General features: G+C 41.9%; 1 protein-coding gene across 2 annotated transcripts in view; it reads right to left on the reverse strand.

The window, feature by feature from the left end:
• UBE2F (ubiquitin conjugating enzyme E2 F (putative)) overlaps positions 1-27,964 on the reverse strand; it is a 259,517-nt gene that overhangs the window by 20,865 nt on the left and 210,688 nt on the right. For both annotated transcript variants that reach the window (XM_044304274.1, XM_044304273.1), the window contains exons 8-9: positions 18,997-19,029; positions 14,623-14,685 (exon numbers count right to left, since the gene is read on the reverse strand). In XM_044304274.1, the coding sequence (XP_044160209.1) occupies positions 14,623-14,685; positions 18,997-19,029 (96 nt within the window). The remainder of the gene's footprint in view (positions 1-14,622; positions 14,686-18,996; positions 19,030-27,964) is intronic.

Raw genomic sequence — 27,964 nt, forward strand, 5'->3', positions numbered from 1 at the left:
TCAAATGGAGGGCGAGTTAGAGCTTTTAAGACTAAGTACAAATCCCAAGGCTGAGGTCTAGCTGGCGCTATTGTGGTAGAACGCTCTACTGCCCTAAATAATCTTGAAACCCACGGGCATCCTGCAATCTCCTGATTAAACAAAGCTGAAAGGGCTGAGACATGAACTTTTAAAGGTATTACTTGCAAGCCCCAGGTTCAGACCCTTTTGAAGAAATTCCAATACTAAATGGATGGGCGCTGAAGATGAAATCTCATTTATCAGGATATGCCCAAAATCTAAACATTTCTGCCACACCCTAGCATATATGGCAACAGTTACTTTCTTTCTACTCTTAAGAAGGGTAGAGATCAAAGGGTTGGAGAATCCTTTCCTTTCTAACAGGAACCTCTCGAGTTCCAGGCAGTTAAGTGGAGATTTCTTAGGGCCGGATGAACTACTGGACCCTGGCTCAACAGACCCCGAATCTCTGGAAGGACCCATGGCTCCGATATTGACATGATCCGGAGCCACGTGAACCAAGATCTCCTTGTCCAAAAGGGAGCAATGAGAATGACCCTTGCTCTGTCTTCCCTGATCTTTCGTAACATGCGAGGAATCAAGGGAAGAGGAGGAAATTCATAAGCCAGGGGAAAGTTCCATCTTTGTACTAGAGCATCGATCCCACAGGGGGATCCTGCTGGATCTAGGGAAAAAACTTTTGAACTCTCTTGTTCTGGTGAGTAGCAAATAAATCTATGTCCCCAGAGGGCTGTTATCTCTCTGAAGATGAAAGGATCTCAAGTCCACTCCCCCTGAGAGAGACTGTGACGACTGAGAAAGTTTGCTTGTTTGTTGTCCACACCTCTTCTATGTACCGCCAATATTGATGCACATTCTCTTTCTGCCAGTAAGAGAATCGTCCTGGCTTCCTGCATAAGAGTTCTGCACCTCATACCTCCTTGCTTGTTCAGGTATGATACAACAGTTCTGTTGTCCGTCATAACCCTGAAATTTCTGTCTTTTATCCTTGGGAGAGTAGAATCCATTGCCAGGTGAACAGCTGTTAATTCTTTCAGGTTGGAAGACCCTTTTCTTTGAATACTGCTCCACTGACCCTGAAGTAAAATTTCCTGAATATGCGCATCCCACCCCCAGGGACTCGCATCCGTAGTTAGACATACTACGTCTTCTAGCCTCCATGGCACCCCTTGAACTAGATTTTCCCTCTCTAGCCACCAAGTCAAATCCCGGACAGTACCAGCTGAGATTTTCATCTTTTTTTCTAGAGAACCGTTTTTCTCCCAGCGAGACAGAATCTCCCACTGCAGAGCCCTTGACTGTGCCCATCGCACGGCCGGAATACACGATGTGAGTGATCCCAGAATAGACATTCCTTTTATTAGTGAGACCACTAGATTTCTGATCAGATGCCTGATCATCTTCTGGATGAGAATTGCCTTCTCTTCTGGTAAAAAACATTTCTGGCATGAAGAGTCTAAAATTAACCCCAGAAAGGACTGTTTCTTGGTGGGACATGGCCTTGACATTTCTTGGTTTACAATCCAACCTAGTTTGTCTAGGATCTCGAACACTATCTGTACTGCCATATTGCATATTCTGTTTCCCTATAGAGGATATTTGCACAGCCGCCACATGGCAGTCTCCCTCTACCTCCTTTAAACACTACCGTTTGGATCTGAATTCTTCTGTTTCTCCTACAATAAAGAAATCGTCCAGGTACGGTATGAAAAGGACATTTTTCTCCCTTATGTGAGCTGACATTTCGGCAATGATTTTTGTAAAAACCCTTGGGGCAATAGAAAGGCCAAACGGTAGGGCCTGGAACTGGAAATGCCTCAACCGACCCTCTACCTTGACTGCGACTCTTAGGAACCTTTGATGTTCTGAAGAAATCGAGATGTGAAACTATGCATCTTAGAGATCTAGCACTGCCACGAAGCAGTGAGGGAAGAGTAGGTTTATGGCAGATTTTATAGTCTCCATCTTGAATTTCTTCACCTGAAGAAAAAGGTAAATTTTTAAAGTTTATTATTGTCCTGAATGAGCAGTCTTTTTTCTTTACCAAGAACAGGGGTGAGTAATATCCTTCGTCTATCTCCTTTTCTGCCACCGGGATTTCTATTAATTTTAGAACTTCGTTTTCCATAGCAGAAACACCTAAAGTTGAAGGCTGATCTTTTGTAGGTAAGAATCTTACTAGAGGGACATGACTGAATTCTAACTTTAATCCGTTGAGAGAGGTGTCCATGGACGAGAGGAAATTCGGGACCAGGCATGAAAGAAATTTCTTAATCTGCCCCCTACCTGTGCCCTGGCGTCATTGTTGGTCGTGTTTCTTTTTGTCCCCAAAAGACTGATTGAAGAAAAAACTTCTACCTTTCCTTTGGGTACGAAATCTATCTTTTCTGGAATTTTTATCTGACCCCTGACCACCTCTAAAGGGACGAAAGGAACGATTGAACTTATTCCTAGAAGGGAAGGAAATTTGAAATCCAGGGCAGGCCCAAAAATGTATTCCCCTTCACACAAGGGACACAGCATAGCTTGTTCTTTGATGGCAGGTTGCCAACCCAGTTCTTCAGCCAAAGAGCCCTGCGCGCTGAATTAGACAAAGCGGCGGACTTTTCTGCCAGTCTGAAAGAATCTGCAGAGGCGTCTGCCAGGAAATCGGCTGCCTTTTTTTTTTTATTGTTGGCAGGGATGCTAGAATCTCCTTTCTAGGGCATTTATTCTTTAGTTGGTCTTCTAACTATGATAACCATACCATAAGAGACCGGGCCGTAAAAGTAGAGGCTATGCTTGGTCTAAAGGAGGAAGTTGAGTCCTCCCAAGCTCCTTTAAGAAAAGAGTCTGCTTTCTTGTCTAACGGATCTTTTAACATTCCCATATCATCAAAGAGCAACGCAGTTTTTCTGGAGACTTTGGAAATTGCTACATCTATCTTAGGAGCTTTATCCCAGATAGCACAGTCCTCCTCTTTAAATGGATATTTTCGTTTGGGATTCTTTGAGATGAAAACCCCCTTATTAGGCTTTCTCCACTCCCCTTTAATCAAGGTGGTAACATTTTTATGAACTGGGAAGGTACAGTGGTGTTGGGATTCCAGCGCCCCCAAACATAATATCCTGTATAGACCTGGGCTCTTTTATCTCTTCCATGCCCATAGAAGAACGCACGGCTTTCAGAAGTTTCTCGCTATCCTCCATGGGAAAACATGGCCTGCTGCTAGTTTCACCTTCTTCAGTGGACGACAGGGAAGAGTCGCCAGAATGGCCAAATAAAGAGGAATGAATCTCTTTATCTGAATCAGATGATAATTGTTCCTGTGCCGATTCCCTGCGCTTCATTCTAGGGTCTTTCTCCCCCGCCCCTTTCTTGGACGATAGGGTAGAATTACCCTCAGATCTAACCAAATGCTGCAAACATTTATAAAAAGATGGTGACTCGTCTGCCATATTTTTTTATAAATACACGGCTGACACATTTTCTTCTCCCAGTCAGAAGACCCATGTTACATAGACACCACCTTCCTAGGTTTAATCTGCAAGACATTAGCACAAGTGAATCAGCACACAAAATCTAAGCTAAAAGCCCAGAACACTCACCCCTTTAAAGGTACCGATGCAGGAGGGTCAGACAGCTTAGCTTGGCATGCTGCTGGTGGGATTATTCAAACAAATGATCCTACAGACGACTGATTGGCCACAATGCAGACAATCATTTTCACAAATTTATGGCCAGCTTAAAAGAAGAGAGACGACTGCAAAAAGTCTTAGTGTGCCTACTATGCTCCTATTTGCTCACAGTCAGCCTGCCTCTCCTATTTGCCAGAAATGGAGCACTGCAGCAGCTCATGTAAGTAAACTGAGCTCTTCCAGCTGCTTATTTCTGTATCATGTCTCTTATTGCTTTGCAATCCATAGCAATAACGGAGTGTGAATTAGGCTTCTGTTTGCTATGTCATGTAAGTGTTGGAACAAAAGTCTTCTCAGTACAGTACTGGTAGACTGACATCTAATGGGCAAGATCCCTGCTATGGAGATAATAAAAAATTTGCAGTGCAGCAGAACTGGAGAAGGTGGGGGGAATAAGCCAAGAAAAAAAGCAGGTGGCAGCAGTAAGAAGAGGAGCTTTGGGCACCGATTCCTTGGGCAATAAAGACCCAGCATAATTTGCAGTTGTTGGTGAAAACGCTTCAAGCCAAATGTATCAACCACCATATAATATTTTAAGAAATTGCACAAATTGTAACTCTCTTACTCCAGTAAAGGGGTGGCATAGAAAGTGGAATAACAGCCCAGATGTGTTAGACATAAACATGTGTCAAATTTAAAATATTGCAATATTTGATAAATTTGGAAACTGGCTTAAACCCTTTTGCTACCAGCGCTGCCAATTGCGGTAATTAAAGGCTTTAGATGTCGCGATCAACCTCGCGCTTCCGACTGACATCCCCTGCGGCCAAAGTCGATGTCAGTAGTTGCTTTTAATGCTCTGAGTCTCGCTGACGAGACCCACAGCATTCATGCTTCAATAATAAGAAGTGAGCAATTAACAGTAATAAACTCAATGTAAAAATACATGATTGTAAAAAATAAAAAAATAGATTTTATAGGCAAATATATATATATATATATATATACATACACATATACATACACATACACACACTTTACATCACCTCCCTTTCCGTATAATAAAAAAATAAATACCTAAATAACAAGAAATAAACATCATGGGTATCACCAAGACCGAAAACGCCTGTACTATTGAAATATAAATATATTTTTCCAATACGGTGAATGACGTAATATAAAAAAGGGTTAAAATCACCAATTTGCCATTTTTTCATTGGTTCTCTTACTCCAAAAAATGGAATAAAATGTGATCAAAAAGTCACACACACTCCAAAATGGCATCAGTAAAAAGTACAGATTGTCCCACAAAAAAATGAGCCCTCACACAGCTCAGTAGAAATAGCCATAAAAAAGTTATGGGGGTCAGAATATGGTGATGAAATGTTTTTTATTCTTTTTCCAATGTTTACATTTATTTTTTCACTATTTAGTCATAAAAAACCTATACATATAGGGTATAGTGGGAACAAAACCCGTAAAACTGTGTTTTTTTTTTTTTTTTTTTACCGCTTCCCACTACATTGTATGCCATAAGTAATGGTGGCATTAGAAAGTACAACTTGTGCCACAAAAAATAAGCCCTCATACAGCTATGTGAAAGGAAATATAAAAAAGTTATGGCTCAAGGAAGAAAGGGAAGAAAAATGTAAACGCAAAAAAGAAAAAAAAACCTCCGGTATCCTAAGGGTTAAAATCGCCACCAAATCTCTATACAGTTCTCTGGAGTAAGTTGGTGATCTATAAACAGGAAATAAGTAATGCCATTTGTTCTCTGGAAGTGCAGCCATATTGGATAGCATTTTTTAATCAGCTCTAATTTGCTCCATAGCTGTCTGGAGAACATAACTCTTCACCTTTGTTTGGCAGATGTCAAAATCCGACTGCTGTTTTTCAAATCCTTATTCAGCGATTGCAACTAACATGCCGTTATAAAAGCAGAGCACAGTAATGTAATTCATACTAGAGAAAAACTACGGCTGCATACAGTTTTATCAGTACTTCTTGATTTACATCATATGTGCATGAGAGGTAATACATCACCAAGACTTTTTAATGACACCAAAGAGCAAGTCAGTGATCTGCTAATCGACTTTTTATTACCAAATGTCATAAATCACGAGAAATCTTGCATAGAGAAGGTAACACAAGCTCTGGCTTATGGGATTTCACGGAATAGTCAGAGAAAAAGCCAATAAAAACAATACAATGGTTACGTGCCATATATCCAACCTGCAACCATTCATTTTGTCAAGCTGCCATAGTGAGCTCATCTCAAAGTTTCTCAAGTGGATATATTTTTACTATTTTAATGCCGAGAGCTGTCACCGCGAGGTCATTCTACAGTATTGGCGTTGTCAGTAAAAGGCACACTAATGGAAACTTGCTTAGTAAATATAAAGGGGGTACAGGGAGATCCAATATATAGGAATAGTATGACTCCATAGAAATAAAATCAATTAACTCCACACATAAAAGTGTCCAACACACAATAATGTTAGAGACGACGTTGTATAAAGTATCACTGGTATTTAGTTCCATCCAGAATAGCCTACGCAGTACCGGGCTACTCTCCCAACTACTTCAGGGGTTGTCAATCTGTACGTGACGTACTGCATATCTGGAGGGTCTGATCTCGGATAAAAAGACTTTGGATCAGAGTTTATAACCTTATTAACGGAGTAACGGGTTATAATAACCGCAAGGACCCGTGGGAGGCATTACTTAATAAGAGAGTTTCCAGCACTCCCAACAGTTTGGTTTCTTTTTATTGGCCACCAAACAAACGATTGCAGCGGCCTGGAAAAAACCCTCCCTGGACTTCTCCGAAGTGAAGCACAGACTACATTTTTATAAGGTCAACAAAAAACGGACCTCCATTTTAGAGGAGTGTCATGAATAATGCTTAAAAATATGGACACCTTGGGTGGAATACTCCCTTCCTGCCTCTCCTAACAGACCTCTGCTGTCTATTTAAGAATCTTCCTATACATGCTAGTAAGTGCCTAACTTGAGTCTGCCACTCTGCAAAAGATCCCCTCACCTGTAAAGAGATGATTGGTCACTACTGTGATCATTCATCCCCATGCAGATCTATTGTTTGTCGTCATATCCATATCCTTATTCACACAGGGAGATGCGCTGCTGATAAACCACAATTTTAGGTGCCGCTTAATGATGCATTCCCAGATGAAGAAACATTTTTCAATTGTTTGTTGGGTGGCCGGTGACACATTCACACAGGTCAATTATTGGGAAACGAATATCTGCACAAATGTTCAATCCCAATAATTGTCCTGAACCTTGTTCCATGTAAAAAAAAAAAAAAAAAAAAAAAAAAAAAAAGGCCCCAACTTATTTCTGTAGCGCATTCCTCATCCACTCAATCTGTCTGGACATTTCAGAAGAACAAAGGCAATTCGTTTCCTGATCACTTCAATAAGTAGCACAAATACTGTATCTGTCAATGTCTTTAATTGACAGTCTCATCTCAACAAGGTCTAGTGATCTATTATCGAACCTATCCTTATCTTACGTTTGTTAGTTTATTTTAATCGTAATATTATTGTCTGCTGGACAGATAGAGGAATATAAAAAAAACTTTCGCTCCAAAGTTTTAGGGTACTTTCACACTAGTATTAGTGTTTTCTGATATCGAGATCCATCATAGGGTCTCAATACCGGAAAAAAAACGCTTCAGTTTTGTCCCCATTCATCGTCAATGGTGACAAAACATAACTGAACAGAACGGAATGATTCAAAATGCTTTCCGTTCCATTTGGTTGCGTTCTCATACCGGAGAGCAAACCGCAGCATGCTGACACAATAGAAAACGGATCCGCCCCCCATTGCATTTCAATGGAGTTCATGACGGATTGGCTATGTTACAGATAATACAACCGTATCCATTCATAACAGGTGCAGATGGTTGTGTTATCAGTACCGGAAGCGTTATTGCTGGACCCTAGTGTGAAAGTAGCCTTAAAAAGGGACTCCAGAATCCCTACTCCCTATTTAGCCTTTTTGTATTGCATAATTGCCTATAAACTGAGCTTGTGGTGTCTTCTGCTTTTTACACAGCAGATAAACTGAAAAAACAGAGCTGCGGTGTAAGGCAAAGAGAGGACAGAAACAGTAAAAGAGCACAAATATAAGCTTAAAAATGAAGCAGAATGTGAAGTTTACAGTAAAAATCTAGATTTAAAGTAGCTGGGACCCAGATGTTACAAAAAATAACTCCCATCCTCAGGCCTACTAGCAAATGCTGCAGTAAACCATATACACATCATTTCTGCTATACCAGAAGTAACATATTGTGTCTTTGTTCTACTGTGACCACATTATTTCTTTATAGAATCCGCCAGTATCATATACGGTACACAATAAAATAATGAGGTTATAGGAATCATTGGAGCATTTGACCTTGATATGTGGTGTCTGCGAATCCTGCACGGTAATGGAAATAGGACTTGCTGCATTAATTATGACATGACTTTTTCATGCTCTTTTCAATAAAAGTTCATGTCAAATAAGGCCAGAGAGGTGAATACACATGCAATTGATAAACAGAATGTGTGAGATGGCATTAATGTAAGGACAGGACTCCACCTAAAGTCACAGGTCCCTTATTGATTGTTGTGAGGTTATATTCTGCAGTGTATGTCGGAAATTGTCTGTATAGAAGAATTCTATAAAAGACAACATAGCGTTTAATCTTAGTCACTTCACTGCTTCATGATCATTTGTGGAACACAGCTGCAGTTTGCATGTTGGCCAAAACAACAATCATTAGTGATGAACACTTAAATATTGTTTACGGGCCTTTAATTTATCCCCTATCCTCAGGATAAATGATAAATGTATAAATGTTGGGGGTCAACCACTGGGACCACCACCGATCACTAGAATGAGAGCCCCATCTGTGTGATTGGAATGACAGTACATGTGTCACTACCTCTCGATTATTAACATAGTAATATTATTTGTTAGGCTATATTCACATCTCCAATGTGTACTCTGCAGGTCTGTTCTGGCAGAGGAACAGACTTCTGGAGTACACCGCATGTGGCACAGGCAGACATTGTCTGATCGCATTGACTATTATGGGCTCTGCCGAGGATCTGGCAGGTTTCTGGCATCAATGCCATCTTTATACCGGATAAATAACGCTGCTTGTATCCATGGTTACAACCACCCTGTAATCCAGCAGAGATGGCCGGGGTTGCACTCATATAGTCTGCAAGCACGGCCACCACTGCTGGATTACAGGGTGGTCAAAACCATTGATACAAGCAGCGTATAATAGGAGGAAAAATGGAGAAATTAAGTCAGGAAAAGGAGGCAATATGAACAATAATTCATTAGTAAGTGCCTTGTATTCGCTGTGTATACACGATACAAGCCTTGCAATGAAAAGACACAGTTTTTGCAACTTTTTGAGCCATTTTCTGTTTTTAAGAATGAATAAATCTGTTGAAAAAAAAAAAGACATAAAACCCAAAAACAAACAAAAACAACAAAAATGCCAAAACTTCAAAAAGACGGACAGATATAACTTTTGAAAGAGTCTGCAGTTTTAACCACTTCAACCCCGCTAGCTGAAACCCCCTTAATGACCAGGCCACTTTTTACACTTCGGCACTACACTACTTTCACCGTTTATTGCTCGGTCAGGCAACTTACCACCCAAATGAATTTTACCTCCTTTTCTTCTCACTAATAGAGCTTTCATTTGGTGGTATTTCATTGCTGCTGACATTTTTACTTTTTTTGTTATTAATCAAAATTTACCGATTTTTTTGCAAAAAAATGACATTTTTCAGTTTCAGTTGTAAAATTTTGCAAAAAAAACGACATCCATATATAAATTTTTCGCTAAATTTATTGTTCTACATGTCTTTGATAAAAAAAATGTTTGGGTAAAAAAAAAAAAATGGTTTGGGTAAAAGTTATAGCATTTACAAACTATGGTACAAAAATGTGAATTTCCGCTCTTTGAAGCAGCTCTGACTTTCTGAGCACCTGTCATGTTTCCTGAGGTTCTACAATGCCCAGACAGTACAAACACCCCACAAATGACCCCATTTCGGAAAGTAGACACCCTAAGGTATTCACTGATGGGCATAGTGAGTTCATAGAACTTTTTATTTTTTGTCACAAGTTAGCAGAAAATTATGATTTTTATTTTTTTTCTTACAAAGTATCATATTCCACTAACTTGTGACAAAAAATAAAAACTTCCATGAACTCACTATGCCCATCACAAAATACCTTGGGGTGTCTTCTTTCCAAAATGGGGTCACTTGTGGGGTAGTTATACTGCCATGGCATTCTAGGGGCCCAGATGTGTGAGAAGAAGTTTGCAATCAAAATCTGTAAAAAATGACTGGTGAAATCCGAAAGGTGCACTTTGGAATGTGTGCCCCTTTGCCCACCTAGGCTGCAAAAAAGTGTCACACATCTGGTATCGCCGTACTCAGGAGAAGTTGGGGAATGTGTTTTGGGGTGTCTTTTTACATATACCCATGCTGGGTGAGAGAAATATCTTGGCAAAAGACAACTTTTCCCATTTTTTTATACAAAGTTGGCATTTGACCAAGATATTTATCTCACCCAGCATGGGTATATGTAAAATGACACCCCAAAACACATTCCCCAACTTCTCCTGAGTACGGCGATACCACATGTGTGACACTTTTTTGCAGACTAGATGCGCAAAGTGGCCCAAATTCCTTTTAGGAGGGCATTTTTAGACATTTGGATCCCAGACTTCTTCTCACGCTTTAGGGCCCCTAAAAAGCCAAGGCAGTATAAATACCCCACATGTGACCCCACTTTGGAAAGAAGACACCCCAAGGAATTCAATGAGGGGCATGGCGAGTTCATAGAATTTTTTAATTTTTTTGTTTTTTCTCACAAAGTCTCACTTTCCGCTAACTTGGGACAAAAATTTAAATCTTTCATGGACTCAATATGCCCCTTACGGAATACCTTGGGGTGTCTTCTTTCCGAAATGGGGTCACATGTGGGGTATTTATACTGCCCTGGCTTTTTAGGGGCCCTAAAGCGTGAGAAGAAGTCTGGAATATAAATGTCTAAAAAATGTTACGCATTTGGATTCCGTGAGGGGTATGGTGAGTTCATGTTAGATTTTATTTTTTGACACAAGTTAGTGGAATATGAGACTTTGTAAGAAAAAATAATAATAATAATAAATTTCCGCTAACTTGTGCCAAAAAAATGTCTGAATGGAGCCTTACAGGGGGTGATCAATGACAGGGGGGTGATCACCTCATATACACTCACTGATCATCCCCTGTCATTGATCACCCCCTTGTCATTGATCACCCCCCTGTAAGGTTCCATTCAGACGTCCGTATGATTTTTACGGATCCATGGATACATGGATCGGATCCGCAAAACATATACGGACGTCTGAATGGAGCCTTACAGGGGGGTGATCAATGACAGGGGGGTGATCAATGACAGGGGGTGATCAGGAAGTCTATATGCGTGATCACCCCCTTGTCATTGATCAGCCCCCTGTAAGGCTCCATTCAGACGTCCGTATGCGTTTTGCGGATCCAATCCATGTATCCGTGGATCTGTAAAAATCATACGGATGTCTGAATGGAGCCTTACAGGGGGGTGATCAATGACAGGGAGGTGATCAATGACAGGGAAGTGATCAGGAAGTCTATATGCGTGATCACCCCCTTGTCATTGATCACCCCCCTGTAAGGCTCCATTCAGACGTCCGTATGTGTTTTGCGGATCCGATCCATGTATCCGTGGATCCGTAAAAATCATACGGACGTCTGAATGGAGCCTTACAGGGGGGTGATCAATGACAGGGGGGTGATCAATGACAGGGAAGTGATCAGGAAGTCTATATGCGTGATCACCCCCTTGTCATTGATTACCCCCCTGTAAGGCTCCATTCAGACGTCCGTATGCGTTTTGCGGATCCAATCCATGTATCCGTGGATCCGTAAAAATCATACGGACGTCTGAATGGAGCCTTACAGGGGGGTAATCAATGACAGGGGGGTGATCAATGACAGGGAAGTGATCAGGAAGTCTATATACGTGATCACCCCCTTGTCATTGATCACCCCCCTGTAAGGCTCCATTCAGACGTCCGTATGTGTTTTGCGGATCCGATCCATGTATCCGTGGATCCGTAAAAATCATACGGATGTCTGAATGGAGCCTTACAGGGGGGTGATCAATGACAGGGGGGTGATCAATGACAGGGAAGTGATCAGGAAGTCTATATGCGTGATCACCCCCTTGTCATTGATCACCCCCCTGTAAGGCTCCATTCAGACGTCCGTATGTGTTTTGCGGATCCGATCCATGTATCCGTAAAAATCATACGGACGTCTGAATGGAGCCTTACAGGGGGGTGATCAATGACGGGGGTGATCAATGACAGGGAAGTGATCAGGAAGTCTATATGGGTGATTTTGCGGATCCGATCCATGTATCCGTGGATCCGTAAAAATCATACGGACGTCTGAATGGAGCCTTACAGGGGGGGGTGATCAATGACAGGGGGGTGATCAGGGAGTCTGTATGGGGTGATCAGGGGTGATCAGTGGTTCATAAAGGGTTAATAAGTGACAGGGGGGTGTAGTGTAGTGGTGTTTGGTGCTACTTTACTGAGCTACCTGAGTTCTCTGGTGGTCGATCCAAACAAAAGGGACCACCAGAGGACCAGGTAGCAGGTATATTAGACGCTGTTATCAAAACAGCGTCTAATATACCTGTTAGGGGTTAAAAAAAATCACATCTCCAGCCTGCCAGCGAGCGATCGCCGCTGGCAGGCTGGAGATCCACTCGTTCACCTTCCGTTCCTGTGAGCGAGCGCGCCTGTGTGCGCGCGTTCACAGGAAATCTCGGCTCTCGCGGGAGGACGTGTATATGCGTCCACCCAGAAGAGCAGGGCCGCCGGCAGGACGCAATCCTGCGTACGGCGGTCCTGAGCAGGTTAAGGAGCCGACAGATGAGCACTCTGTTGTTTTGGCTGGATCGGGGAACTAAAATTTAAAAGTGTTAATACTATTGGAACTGCACCTGCTAATAGGCGTATGACTTTGATTAATTGCGTATAAACCAAGTTTGGAAGAAAAAAAAAAGACGAAAAAAAAAATCTGGGAACTGTCAGATTACTTCACTGGAGTTTGTGAAATCTATCACCTTCTCCTGACATGTCTGTTTTAGTAACTACTTGCACATCGCCCATTATAATAACAATTATGTAGCATCTATTCTTATGCCTCCATGATGTGCCATTCACCTATATGGACCTTCACTGCTGACTGCTAGCACTTTATTTATAACTTCTAGGAGGAATAATAAAGGAATGGCACAACATAAAGTCATAAAAAATGATGCACCAGAATTGTTGATACACGGGGAATCCAAGTAACTGCTAAAACAGACACATCAAGGGAAGTGAATGCAGCTGAACAAGAAAAGAAGTGGCAGCATCGTCTGGAGCCAGGGACAGGTGCTATCTAAAGGCTCATGCACACAAACATATTTTGTGGCCTGTATGCGGAACCACTCATTTCAAACAGGGTCGCCATAGGAACTTATGTGCGGCAGCCTCAGAGCCTTCCAGAGCACTGAAACTTCAGTACTAACCATCCGGCTCCCCCAATCCCCACTAGTGGGAGCGGATGCACACCCAGAAACACGCGCTTCCAGGTTTTTGCACTCCCAGATGCTGTGGTCACGTTAGACCACTGCATATGAGAGGCTACATGTATGCAATCGATCACACACAAAAGCCCGAGGGCCTGCTGTTTAAAACAGCAGGAAGCCAGTGACTATGGCACCCGTCACTCTCGCAAGCGGCGCTTACGCTGTATATGTACGGCACTGGGTGGGAAGGGATTAAATACCCAGAATGAGGATAATTTAAAGGGATTCTCCAGAAGTTCCCTACCATATCTGATTGGTGGGGGACCTCACCGATGAGCTGTTTAAAGAGGCTGCGGTGGTCTCTTCCTAGGTTAGTGACATTACGTTCATCAGTCACAGGGCCTAGATGCATCTCAGTTCCATTCACACGAATAGGCCTAAGCTGTAAACCCAATACAATGAATGGAGCTGTGAAGAAACCGCAGCGCTCACTGGAGAGCCACGACCTCTTCAAACAACTTAGGCTACTTTCACACTTGCGGGAGGACGGATCCGACAGGCTGTTCACCATGTCGGATCCGTCCTGCCGCTATTTCGCGGTGACGTCGGACCGCCGCTCCGACTAAAAAGTCCTGCATGTCCGACTTTTTAGTCCGGCAGCTTTCGCCGTGCTGCGCCGGAGCTCCGCCCCCGTCCCCGGCAACACGGTGAAATAGCGGAAGGACAGATCCGACATGGTGAACAGCCTGTCGGATCCGTCCTCCCGCAAGTGTGGAAGTACCCTTATCAGTGGTGGTGCCGGGTGTCAGCCAATTAGATATTGATGACCTATCCCTAGGATAGTTCATTAATATTTTCCTCTCTGGAACCTATTTTAGGTACCCCTTAGAGATATTATATGTTTCCTGTGAGGTTCATGTACTGTACCATAGGTTAAAAAAAAAAAAGATTAGAAAAAGGTCATAGCTTGATAATTTGATTTTACATTGGAAAATAGTCCTGGGCATCACTTATACAAGTACAATAGAAAAATGGACCTATGACCATGTAAATACCATACTTCATACTATCATACAAAGTAGATCTGTAGTTTTTGTTCAGCATACACAAAATCCACTGTATAGTCATTAGGATATTTAGAGGAGCCCATCATGCAGGACATGCACCCTTCCCCCCACCCCTCCTGCAGAAAGCAAGATATGAAGAGGTCATACACATGCCAATTCTCCAGGAACCTTATGTGCTACATATGATTTGATTTATTAACAGAAAAAAAAGGCAATAATAAAGAGATCAGGACGACCGTAGGACGGCACTTGTGCAGATCCCTTACCTTATCTCTCAAATGGTGCTCTGCTGCTTCAATGTTCAAAGGATCATCAAAATTTAATAGATCCTACAGGAACAAAGGGCAAATCTTTCACAAAGAGGAACAGATTTCACACAAAACTGGATTCTAAACTACTTGTCCATGGACATTTTCTACGTTTGGTAAAGTTTTCATCTAAACTGTCAAGGTCAGGCAGGGTCAGATTTTATAATGCAAACTGTGCCTCCTGTAAACCTGCCTGAAGATGGTTCTGCCGAGAGGCCCATTTCCACTTACTTCTGTCATGAGATCCTAACAACATGTTACTGAATGGAACAATATCCCTGCCCGACTTCTAAACATAGGGCTGCACTTTACAGCATACGAGCTGTAGTTAATATATACATATGCCAAACAGCAGAGATTCTCTGGAACACGGTGTGTACTGGAGGGCAGATGTGCGGGCAGCTTTACAGGGGCCAATTTGACGGTTTTCAGGCATCACTTTAACTGTTATCATTTTAGTGCGTTTTCCTTTTTTCTCTCTCAAACTTCCAAGAGCCAGAACTCTTTAAAGTTTCTATTCACCATAAAAGGGGTTCTTTTTTGTGGGACAAGGTGTATGTTTTAATAGTATCCTTTAGGCTTCTTTCACACTAGCAGCACAGACCTCCGGCAGGCCGTTCCGTCCGGTGAACAGCCTGTTGGATCCGTCCTGCCGCTAGTGAACGTGTGCCCCCCGGACTGCCGCTCCGTCCCCCAGAGGCGGAGTTCCCGGCGAGAGGCAGCCGGAATAAATGTCGGACAAGTCGTAGTTTTATTCTGGCAGCCTCTCGCCGTGCCTCGCCGGGAACTCCACCCCTGCCCCCATTATAGTCAATAGGGACAGAAGGCACACGTTCACTTGCGGCAGGACGGATCCGACAGGCTGTTCACCCGATGGAACAGCCTGCCAGAGGTCCGTGCCGCTAGTGTGAAAGTAGCCTTAATTGACCATAGTTTGTATTGGAAAATAGGAAAAAAATTGTTAGTGAGGTGAAGTTGAAAAACCCAAAACACAATTAATGCCATTAATTTTTGGGTTTTGTGTTTACGCCATTTACTATGTGCTAAAAATGACATGACAACCATATAGTTATTACAGCGATGATAAATTTATATAGTTTCTATTTTAATTTTTTCTTTTTTTTTTCTTTGCATCTTCACATTCTGACAGCCGTAACTTTTATATTTTTCCGCCTACATTGCTGTGTGGGACTCATTTTTTGCTGGCCAAGCTGTACTTTTTATTGGCATTTTGGGGTAAATATGAATTTTGATTTTTTTTATTCAAATATCTTTTTTTTGGGGGAGGGGGGAGGGCAACACAAACAAGAAACAGTAAATCTGTTATTTAATTTTTGTTTTTCCTTTACAGCATAATAAATTGTTATGTTTTAACCCCTTAAAGACAGATGGGGTCCTTTATCAAACTGGTGTAAAGTAGAACTGGCTTTTATTTTCCAAAGGAGCTATCAAAAATGAAAGGAGGAATCCGATTGGTTGCTATGGGCAACTAAGCCAGTTCTACTTTACACCAACTTAATAAAAGACCCCAAAAGAGTGTATTTTCATTTAGTATTTTTCCTACCCAATAACTTTATTTTTCCATTCACGTAGCCATATGAGGACTTATTTTTTGCAGGAAAAGATGCATTTAATGGCACCATTTAATTTACCATATATTGTATTGGAAAATGGGAAAAATTCCTTGTGCGGTAAAACTGAAAAAAAAACAATTCCACCAAGGTTTTTTTGGGTTTTGACATTACGGCATTCACTGTGCGGTAAAAAGGACATGACGTTCTCATTCTGTGGCTCAATACAATTATGGCGAACCCATTGTATATGATATTTGTATAATTTTTATTTTTTTACTTAAAAAAAAAAAAATTTGAAAAAAATGTACATTTTCCTTGCATTGACATTTTTTTACAGCCATAACTTTTTATTTTTCTGAAGAAATTGTAGATCGGTATGAAAGGCACACTCATATGTTGCTGCACGGAATAAATACAGAGACGGTGATAGTATTAAAATAGTGTATTTTTAAATATATTAGAAAATTGGTAGATAGGGATAGGATTTAGGACGGATATTCGGCTGGGATTTAGGATGGATATTTGGCTGAGAATAGGGTGTTTAGTTGCAATTGTATCTCATATTCACCTTCGCTGAATACATCAAATACATAAAGTGCCAAGTGCTCAATTTAGTGCTGAGTACATAGATATATCAAAGGCAAACTTGTGCTGAATAGATTTGGCGTGTATACGCGGAATAAAGTGTCTAGTGTTTAATATGGTGCTGGGTACATAGATTTGACGGGTATTTCACTGTTAGGGCTCATGCACACAAACTTATTTTCTTTCCGTGTCTGTTCCATTCATTATTTGCAGACCGTATGCGGAACCATTAATTTCAATGGGTACGCAAAAAAAAATAAAAAAAAAATAATTAAAAAAAAAAATATTTTAATAGTTCAGACATTCTTGAATGCGGCGATACCGGATATGTTTATTTTTTTATTGTTTATATACTTTTATATGTAAATTAGGAAAGGAGAGTGATTAAAACTTTTAATATTTTTGTTTGTTAAACTTTTTTCACAACAACTTTTAGCATCCTTAGGCCTCATGCACACGACCGTGTGCATTCCGCATTTTGTGGAACAGAAAAGCTGGCCCTTAATAGAACAGTACTATCCTTGTCTGTAATGCGGACAACAAAAGGACATGTTCTATTTTTTTTGTGGAACGGAAATACGGACATACGGAAATTGAATGCACACGGAGTAACTTCCGTTTTTTTTTGCGGACCCATAAACGGTCCGCAAGAAAAACAGAACGGACTCAAAGAAAATACGTTAGTGTGCATGAGGTCTTAGGGCAGGGCTGGCGAACCTGCGGCTCTCCAGCTGTTGTAAAACTACAATTCCCACCATGCCCTGCTGTAGACTGATAACTGTAAGCAGTCTAAGCATGCTGGGAGTGGTAGTTTTGCAAAAGCTGGTGAGCCGCAGGTTGGCCAGCCCTGCCTTAGGGGGATAGAACCTGGGACCTTTTGATCTCTTATGCCATGCACCCTAAGGGCTCATGCACACAAACGTATTTTCTTTCCGTTTTTTTTTTTTTGCAGGCCATATGCGGAACCATTCATTTTAATGGGTCCACTAAAAACGGAAGTTACTCTGTTTGCATGTCCTATTATTGTCCGCATTACAGACAAGGGTAGTACTGTTCTATTAGGTGCCAGCTGTTCCGTTCCGCAAAATACAGAATGCACACGGACGTGATCCGTTTTTTTTGCGGACCGCAAAATATGTACGGTCGTCTGCATGAGCCCTAACTCAGATCTATAAGGATGAATGGCATTCTGATGTGCTCACTGCTGAGCTGTGCCTTGTGCACAGATTAGCATGAAGCTTACCACAGCCGACCTGGGAACCTCCAGCAGGAGCACCGCAATTTCACTGTGGAGGTTCCGACTGGAAAGCAGAGGGAGCTCCGTCTCTCTGCCTAACCTCACAGATGTCGCAATCACTTTTGAACGTGGCATCTAAGTGGGTTAAATGATGGGGAATGGCGATCATGCCGAATCCCATCAATGCGGCCGTGTGCCTGCTGTATTATACAGCTGGCACCCGCCACGTATGGAGTGGGTTCCGTTTATGTTTACTTTTTTAGTTTATTTTTACATTTAAAAATTGGTAAACTGTACTTTTTAGCCCCGTTTAGGGAACTTAAACATGCGATCTTCTTGTCGCTTGTCCCACAGACTGTAATAGAATGCTATTGCTGCTATTAGGAGTTTCACTGGCTGCCTGTCAGGGCGTGCCTCAGACACAGCTTTGCAGGCTATGACAGGCCTAGAATCCTTCACAAAGCCACAGACTTTCGCAGCAATCAATCAGAGGGCAGCGATTTTGCCGTGGGGGCTCAGATCAGAAGGCCCCTCCCTCTGTCCAACCCCACAGATGCTGCAGTCGCTACTGACTGACCGCGGCATCTGAGGGGTTAAGAAACCGGGAGCATAGTTATCTCGTGATGGGTTAAGGAATCATGCACATGGATCTGCAATTGTGGGTCTAAGTTGTACAAGTCTCTAAGATGACACTATAAAATTCAAGCAAACTATTCTGTATTCCACACACATTTATACATCATATTATACTATATAATACTACATACAAACCACATGCTCCTTTAAGCCTGTCTATCACAGTCTACATAATGTGGCTCCAGTACGCGTCTCTTCCTGGCCATATCTTATCAGTAGAACCACCAGCACATGTGCACAGATATAGCCATTCCATAAATCAGAGGAGCTGGAGATTTATCACATTAGATCTGTACTTACTGTAAACAACGAATTCAATCCCCATACAACATCCTGCAAATAAAAGGAGAAAAAGACAGCAATCAACACCAGGAAGATGTCAGCAGAGGATGGTCAGGTCATTTATTTGCTGGTAACATGGTTTACTTATCAGGAGCAGAGCCCCAGGACAAAGAAATGTGTCTGTGGTAGTGGCAAGGACATCACGTGCTGCCAAGCATCAGGCAATGGAAAAAGCGGTGCTTGAATGAAATACAAATTAAAGCCTGCGTAGACTGCAGGGAAAAAAAAGAGATTATTATCGGATTTTATAAGACAGAAAATGTGGTGGCTCACCTGTTTGTCAATATGTATTAGGTTCTCTGTGTCTAATCTGACTCACCCAATCAGCCAAAAACAGATACATATATAGTAGTATAGACAGGCACCTTATATCCAGAAAAAAAATGTTTTACTTGGAGCTTTGTATTTAATGTTTCCAAGTTACTTGGAAACATTAACTACAAAGCCCAAAGTAAAGCTATTATTTTCGTTTTTGGTATACTGCAGTGGACTTCATACTGGACGGTGAACCATCTAGTAAGACAGCTCAAATACATTGTAGAAACACACTGCAGGACTTCCAATACACGGCAGTATCGATGTACATTTGGAAAGTATCGGCAATTTACGCTGTCCGTTTTTAAATATAGAGATCAACTGCCTGATTGATTTAATGCTGAATACAGTTATTTTGGGCATTTGAGGACAGACTTGTTTTAAAGTTTTTTTTTGTATTATTTTCTGTTTGGACTACACTCGCCAGCAAATTTAGGGAGGTTTATATGTATATGCATTTAGAGAATATTTTATCAGTTTATGTACCTTAGGCTTCGTTCACATCACCGTTCAGCCTTTCCGTTCTCCTGCTCCATTTAGGAGCAGGAGAACGGAAAGGACCGGAAAAGGCACATAACTGACGCCAAACTGAGTCGAACGGAGCCCTTAGGACCCCATAGACTATAATGGGGTCCGTTATGTTTCTTCTGATCGGAAACATAACGGACCCCATTATAGTCATATAACGGACCCCGTTTGACTCAGTTTGGAGTCAGTTATGTGCCTTTTCCGTCCTTTCCGTTCTCCTGCTCCTAAACGGAGCAGGAGAACGGAAAGGCTGAACGGTGATGTGAACAAAGCCTTATTACAGTATATATTATGTCTTATTAGGCATATTTTGATTCAATAAATAGTACACTACAATCTATTATCTCTGTGTGACTCTGGATATAGAGTGTCTGTCTATACTACTATATATTATAGGATTTTACAGTCATAAGGTAGAGAACAAACTAGTGATGATCACAAGGGGCTTGAAGAATGAAAGACAGCAATAAAAGATATGGATCCTGGCTGCAGCGAAAGAATGAGACGGCCGCTGTAGACTACTGGAAAAAACAAGTTATGCTTTGGAAAGTGCAACACAGCTTGAATTTGCTAGCAACTCTTTCTGCCATTATTTAAGTGGTATGTCAACCACAGAAACAGACAGCCAAGCAGTAAATAAAAAAGCAGCAAAAGCTGATTATTACTGCAGTCTAAACACCACTGTGAATGATGTGAGCGTGCAAAAGACTGTCCAAGTAAAAATGACACTGGAGGAGAGGCACTACTGGATTCTACATATGGGCCAAGTTTACACCTAGCATATATTAACCAAGGTCATAGGCATATCCGTCACATAATCCCAACAGATGGACTTCCTCCAAAAATGATTTATCTGCACTACAATATCATATGAAAACAAGAAACCAGTGCAGAGTTTCTTAAATGTTACACCCCATGGGCATTAATGGCAAGTAAAATTCCATTCTTGGAGCTTCTTCCCACTTCTTTTCTGCTTATACCGAAAACTACAAATTTTTCACAGTTTATTTTTTTTTACACACTCTGGTTTTGGAAGCATTTTTGTTGTCTATTCATTACACGTTTAACATGTTTTATCTGGCAAGTTAACAAGTTATCCGGTGCACGCGCAGAAGGTACAAGTGAGTTCAATGCCAGGGTCTCCTGCTGCATTGAACTCACTTGTACCTTCTGCGCGTGCGCCGGATAACTTGCCCGGCACCCTCACTCGCAGTGCGCCTGCGTCCATTATTCAATGCCAGCGTCTCCTGCTGCGCAGTGAATAATAATGAGCTGGGCGGCTCTAGGAAGCGACAGTTTGGGCGCGGCTGGGCACAAAGGTAGGAGTAAAAACGCCCCTTGGGCATAAAGAAATGTGAAAAAACGCCCCTTGGGCATAAAGGAAGGTGATTGACAGATGAATATAAAGTTGTTTTTACTTGGTTTAAAATGCGGACAGGGGGTACTCTTATGTGATTGGAATACACTTTAATAGACCTATGACTGCATAGGAATAACTAAATATGTTTATCGGGCCTGTCAGTGTCCCTTTAAAGACACCTGTCTACCCCACAGTCAGTCAGACGCCAACTACTACCATGGGCAAGACCAAAGAGCTATCAAAGGACACCAGAGACAAAATTGTGGACCTCCACAAGGCTGGAAAGGGCTACGGGGCAATTGCCAAGCAGCTTGGTGAAAATAGATCAACTGTTGGAACAATTGTTAGAAAATGAAAGCAGCTAATGACAACTGTCAGTCTCCCTCGGACTGGGGCTCCATGCAGGATATCACCTCGTGGGGTATCACTGATAAGAAAGGTGAGGAATCAGCCCAGAACTACAAGGGAGGAGCTGGTCAATGACATGTAGAGAGCTGGGACCACAGTTTCAAAGGTCACTGTCGGTAGAACACTACGCTGTTATGGTTTCAAATCATGCATTGCACGGAAGGTTCCCCTGCTCAAGTCATCACATGTCCAGGCCCGTCTGAAGTTTGCCAATGACCATCTGGATGATCCAGAGGAGGCATGGGAGAAAGTCATGTGGTTAGATGAGACCAAAGTAGAACATTTTGGTCTAAACTTCACTGAAGGAAGAAGGATGAGTGGAATCCCAAGAACACCATCCCTACTGTGAAGCATGGGGGTGGTAACATCATGCTTTGGGGGTTATTTTATGCGAAGGGGACAAGATGACTGCACTGTATTAAGGAGAGGATGAATGGGGCCACTTATTGTGAGATTTTGAGCAACAACCTCCTTCCTGCAGTCAGAGTATTGAAGATGGGTCGTGGCTGGGTCTTCCAACATGACAACGACCTGAAGCACACAGCCAGGATAACCAAGGAGTGGCTCCGTAAGAAGCATATCAAGGTTCTGGAGTGGCCTAGCCAGTCTCCAGACCTAAATCTAATCGAACATCTTTGGAGGGAGCTGAAACTCCGTGTTGCTCAGCGACAGCCCCAAAACCTGACAGATCTAGAGGAGATCTGTGTGGAGGAGTGGGCCAAAATCCATGTTGCAGTGTGTGAAAACCTGGTCAAGAACTACAGGAAACGTTTGACCTCTGTAATTGCAAACAAAGGCTTCTGTACCAAATATTACCACTGATTTTCTCAGGTGTTCAAATACTTATGTTCAGCAGTGCAAGACAAATACATTCTTTAAATAAATCATACAATGTGATTTCCTGATTTTTTTTTATTTTTATTCCATCTCTCAGAGTGGGAATGCACCTACAATGTGGAATTTCAGACCCCTTCATGATTTATAAGTGGGAGAACTTGCAAAATCGCAGGGTGTTCAAATACTTCTGTTCCTCACTGTACAGTATATTACCAGAAATCTGTGTACTGGAGTTGAGCTGCAACACACCGGCAGAGCCACAACACAGTGCACAGGGCCTTCTGCCTGGTGGGGGTGCCAAGTGTCAGGGCATATCATCAATATGTAGAAACTGGAGAAACCCTTAAAGGGCTCATATACACGGCCATATGTATACTGTGGTCCGCAAAAAATACGGAAGACATCCGTGTGCATTCCATATTTTGCGGAATGAAACAGCTGGCCCTTCACAGAACTGTACTATCCTTGTCTGTAATGCGGAAAATAATAGGACATGTTCTATTTTTATTTATTTTTTTGCAGAATGGAAATACGGACATACGGAAACGGAATGCACACAGAGTAACTATTATTTTTTTGCGGACCCATTGAAGTGAATAGTTCCGCATAGGGTCTGCAAAAAAAAGGAAAAGGACACAGAAAGAAAATAAGTTCATGTGCATGAGCCCTAAGCTTTAGCAGTTTCCTCTGAATTTAAATTTTACTATATTTCTACGAAATTTAAATGTTGTGATCATACTAATGATGTAATTGATTAAAAAGAAGAAATAACTCAAAACTACAGTTGACATAAGCCTCATGATGTCTGCACAAGATGATCGACTAAACATTTTCATGGCTTAGCAATTAGTTATTTGAGAAATAATTAAATGAGATGAAAAGGTCACAAGGCAAATGAGGTGTATTGATAAAATTAAGCATGGTGATTGTGTTGTAGCAGCAGTCACCGCTATCCTATGTGAGCATTCATCCATCCATCACAGGTTAGCCGGATCACTCCTAGCACCCGAGATCTCCCGGCGGGGATGTACAAGAATGAATTACATCTATCACTGCCTTGCTGTACAAAGCTTGGCTATATGTGGAACCCATATACTATACAATACTAGATATACATACAATCTGCAGTATAAGTTAAAAATCATAAAAGGGGGAAAAAAATTGGTAGAAACAGACTACATGTCACAAATCAGATGGACCCTGCAGTAAAACTGTAAAAGGCTAGACAGCAATAACATACTGTACATAAAAGTATGGCCAGGTCCACATAAAAAAGACAAGCACTAATATAGAACTGTACGTAGGTTAGCAGTAGATCTCAGGTGCTAGGAGTGATCCGGCTAACCTGTGATGGATAGAAAATACCCTGGTTCTCCCACAGCTCCTCAACAACTACAGAACCGGGTTGTTTGTGAAGTTGGTCACATACCACCTCTACTGTCAGCACTCGGGTACACCGGGCTCCTCTATAACATTACAAGCTTATTTATAGTTCCGGTGTCAGGGCCTAAAAGTTTTCACAGTATTAAAGGGGTTATCCCATGACTGGAAAAATGAAAATCAGACGTCCTATAGTATATGACTGTCTCTTTCTAACAAAGCTAGAACCAGCCCTGTACCTCACATGGATCTAGAGATCCCTCATTTCATTGCTCTGCTAGATTTATATCAAACTAGCAGCTCAAAGGGAGGGTCTTTTCTGCTGCAGCTCATGGGGCATGTCCATGCTCTCCCTATCACAGCTCAGGAGGCATGTCCATGCTCTCCCTATCACAGCTCAGGAGGCATGTCCATGCTCTCCCTATCACAGCTCAGGAGGCGTGTCTATGCTCTCCCTATCACAGCTCAGGAGTCAGTTGAAGGCTAAAACTGAGCATGGGCGCCATCTCAGTGAGCAGGACAAAGAATTAAGAAAAAATACAAACACCAGAGGACTTTTCTTTTTTTTTTTACCAGAATGTACTAAACTGTTTATTTGTCCACTCCTAACATTTCCGCTATCTCTCTGATGGATTTCTTTTTTTTCAGCCTAATGACGGTCTGATTTACTTCCACTGAGAGCTCCTTTGACCGCAAAACCCCAAAGGCAAATGTCCTCAGACATTACTCTTCTAATAATGGTGCACATTTATTAAGACTGGTGTTTTAGATGCCGGTTTTAATAAACCCCTATACCTGGTGGAGGATCCACCAATGTTATGAAGAGGCGCATACCTCTCCATACCACAATATCCAGCCAAAGTTCTAAATGTATGACAGCTTCCTTACCGTCTTACATTTAGACCATTTTCTACGCCTAAAATAACAGGTGTAGAAAATGGTAAATGAGACGTCCCCTTCCCCACCCACAATTTTAGACCTGGTGTGAGCGGGGAGAAGTCGCAAATAGAGGTGCAACTGACCACTGCACGGCCATCTGCACCTGAAATATGCCTAATATAGGTGTATTTTAGTATAATAAATGACCCCCCCCCCCCACCCCCCAATCTCTTTATTTACAGATCAATTTTATTCGGCTTTTTCCTGCACAATAGTGGATAAGGGAAAATGCCAGCATTATCTGTTGCATTAATAATCTACTCAGCAGATTCCAAATTGGAAAATAAAGCCCGTTTCCTGAGAGCAAGGTAGCCATTACAGCGCTGTTTAGCGTGGTCATCTGCACAGGTACCAGTGATGATATGGAACGCTACATAACATGTGGATTTATGGGAGGCAATTACCTTTGGACTGAGTAATAATCGGACTGAGTAATAATCGAGTCGAGTCAATGGTCCTCACCTAGTGACACTCATGTGTAGACTAAGAGAACTGGAAACACAGCGAATTGTGCATTAAGGCAATTTCATTTTGAGGAGAGAGGAATAAAATCTAAGGGTAAATGCACACAATCAGGACTGCGTGCGGATTTTCTGCACAAATTTGTGTGCAGAAAATCTGCACCGTATGTCAGGTATATTGTATTCTATGAGAATTGGAAATTCTCATGCACACTATTGGGATTTTTTTCGTGCAGATTTTGACCGATGGTGCGGGTTTCAAAATCCGCAGCATGTCAATTTATTTTATTTTTCCTGACCGGATTTTCTCCATTTACTGCAATGGGAGAGGAAAATCTGCACCAATTGATGCTGACTTACTGCACGGATTTCCCTGCAAACACCTGCGGATTTCAGTGCGGATTGTCCGCACATAAATCCACAACGTGTGCATTTCGGCCTTTAAGGAACCACAAGAAGTATGGCCATATTGTTTGTCTACTTTTATGTAGCTTTTTAGAAACTGATGGTAAACTATCATTCTGACAGCATAATCTATCTGGAGGAAGCACAAACTAGTGACAGATCCCCAGAGTAAAATGAATTGACCTAGCCATTTTGCCAAAATCTGTAGTGAACAGTTCCAGCACTGGAGTCCACTCAATACACAGCGCACCAGGCATCCCTTGTATTTGTGAGGTCTCAGCCCTCCCTGACGAGGGGCTTAATTCAAGTATGTGACCCAGTGTTTTGCTCAGGATAAGGCCTCTTTCACAGGACCGTATGGCTTTTTCAGTGTTTTGCGGTCCGTTTTAAACGGATCCGTTGTTTCATTTTTTGTTTCCGTTGTGTTTCTGTTTCCGTTTCCGTTCCGTTTTTCCGTATGGCATATACAGTAATTTCATAGAAAAAATTGGGCTGGGCATAAAATTTTCAATAGATGGTTCACCAAAAAACAGAACGGATACGGAAGACATACGGGTGCATTTCCGTATGTGTTCAGTTTTTTTTTGCGGACCCATTGACTTGAATGGAGCCACGGAACGTGATTTGCAGGCAATAATAGGACATGTTCTATCTTTTTACGGAACGGAAAAATGGAAATACGGAAACGGAAAGCATACGGAGTAGATTCGTTTTTTTTTGCGGAACCATTGAAATGAATGGGACCGTATACGCAAAAAACGGCCTGCAAAATGTAATTAAAAAAACGGTCGTGTGAGAGAGGCCTAACAGTGGTAAGTTTACACTGTCCTCAGGTAGGGCAGCACAAAACTGGTGACTGATGCATTTTTTATAAAATTATTTTACCATCAGTTTGTGAGAAGCTTATTCAAAGATCACAATTATGTAGCTGCGGTTACTGCTGAAACGTCTGCAAAATTTGCTGCAACAAGTAAAAAATGATAATATCTGTAAGCCATCTTGCCTAAGCGGCTGCAAAAATTAGTTCCTGATATTCAATTGACAACAGACACCTGGACATGAGGGAAGTCAATTTAAGAAGATACCCGTGTTGATGGCGTGCCCTGTGACATGTGCAGAGGTCACTGTGCAATAAGGATGATGGAGATAGGGGAGGAGAAGAGGAGCTGATCTGTCGGCATCCTATACACCAATTCACTTCTCGGTTATACGATTGACATAATAATAGTGCGACCTTTTAATGTAATCCTGCTCAATGATGCTAATGGCACATTAGTGACCCTCTCTCTACACAGCCACGAGCTGAGGTCATCCCTGCAAAACAGACTTAACAGATGTCCTGTAAACTGGTCTTCAGAAACAAAAAGAAAATTTTTAATGACCCGACACAAAAGGACAACTCAAGGATTATTATGTAATTTGACGCTCACTTTAAAACTGTGGAGCCATTTACAGTTCACAAGTGTACAGTGGACAAACCTCCATTATCCCCTCATTCTGGGTAATTTGTGCCGCAGGTAGAATCATTTCCATTGTTTTTCTCTGTGAGAACGTGCCGAAGACTTAAAATGTATGTGAAAGACTAAGACACTTTCTGCTTCATTATCCTTACAGATATAAAGAGAAAAGAAGAAAGGGTATAACTGCATCCTCGGGAAATATTACTTCAACAAAGACTTTCTCGTTGTTTCGAGCACGAAAGAAATGTCAGGTAGTCACCAGAATCCATGTAATTATAGACTTATCTCAAGGACTTTGTCAATTTCTGACAATTTGAAAATAACTGTGAGAGATATTTATTGAGCAACTAAAAGGTCAGTTTTGAAATTAGGACCCTTAAGTTGTTGATGTCTGCACGGTGGTTATGCAGCGAGCCCCGGAGGAGCTGGTGCAGAGGATGGGAGTGGTAGTGGCCCTGATGAGATGTTGTGTCACGGGGTACTCCCTGAGGACCCCTGGGGTTCGACGCAGTGAATAAATAATGTGAAAGAAACCAGGCAGAGATTACAGAACAAAGAAACGTCTTTCTTTACTGAGTGCAAAAACTATTAGCTCATCCAGCAGCAGTTCATACAAAGTGCAATGTCTCCTCTCAGGTAATGGGATATGGTGGCTGGCATTGTGGCAGAATTTGACACTCAGAGGTTTGCTAGCTGACAATGTCTCTCTTCTGATTTCCAGGTGCCCACCACATGAGGCAGGCTTCTAGCCGTACCTGTCCTGAACTGTTAGGGCTGGTGTCTTAACCAGTTTACACTCCTTTTGTAGCGGAGTCTGTAAAACTTGGTTACTC

This window comes from Bufo gargarizans, chromosome 8 (assembly GCF_014858855.1).
Source record: "Bufo gargarizans isolate SCDJY-AF-19 chromosome 8, ASM1485885v1, whole genome shotgun sequence".
Classification (NCBI taxonomy): domain Eukaryota; kingdom Metazoa; phylum Chordata; class Amphibia; order Anura; family Bufonidae; genus Bufo; species Bufo gargarizans.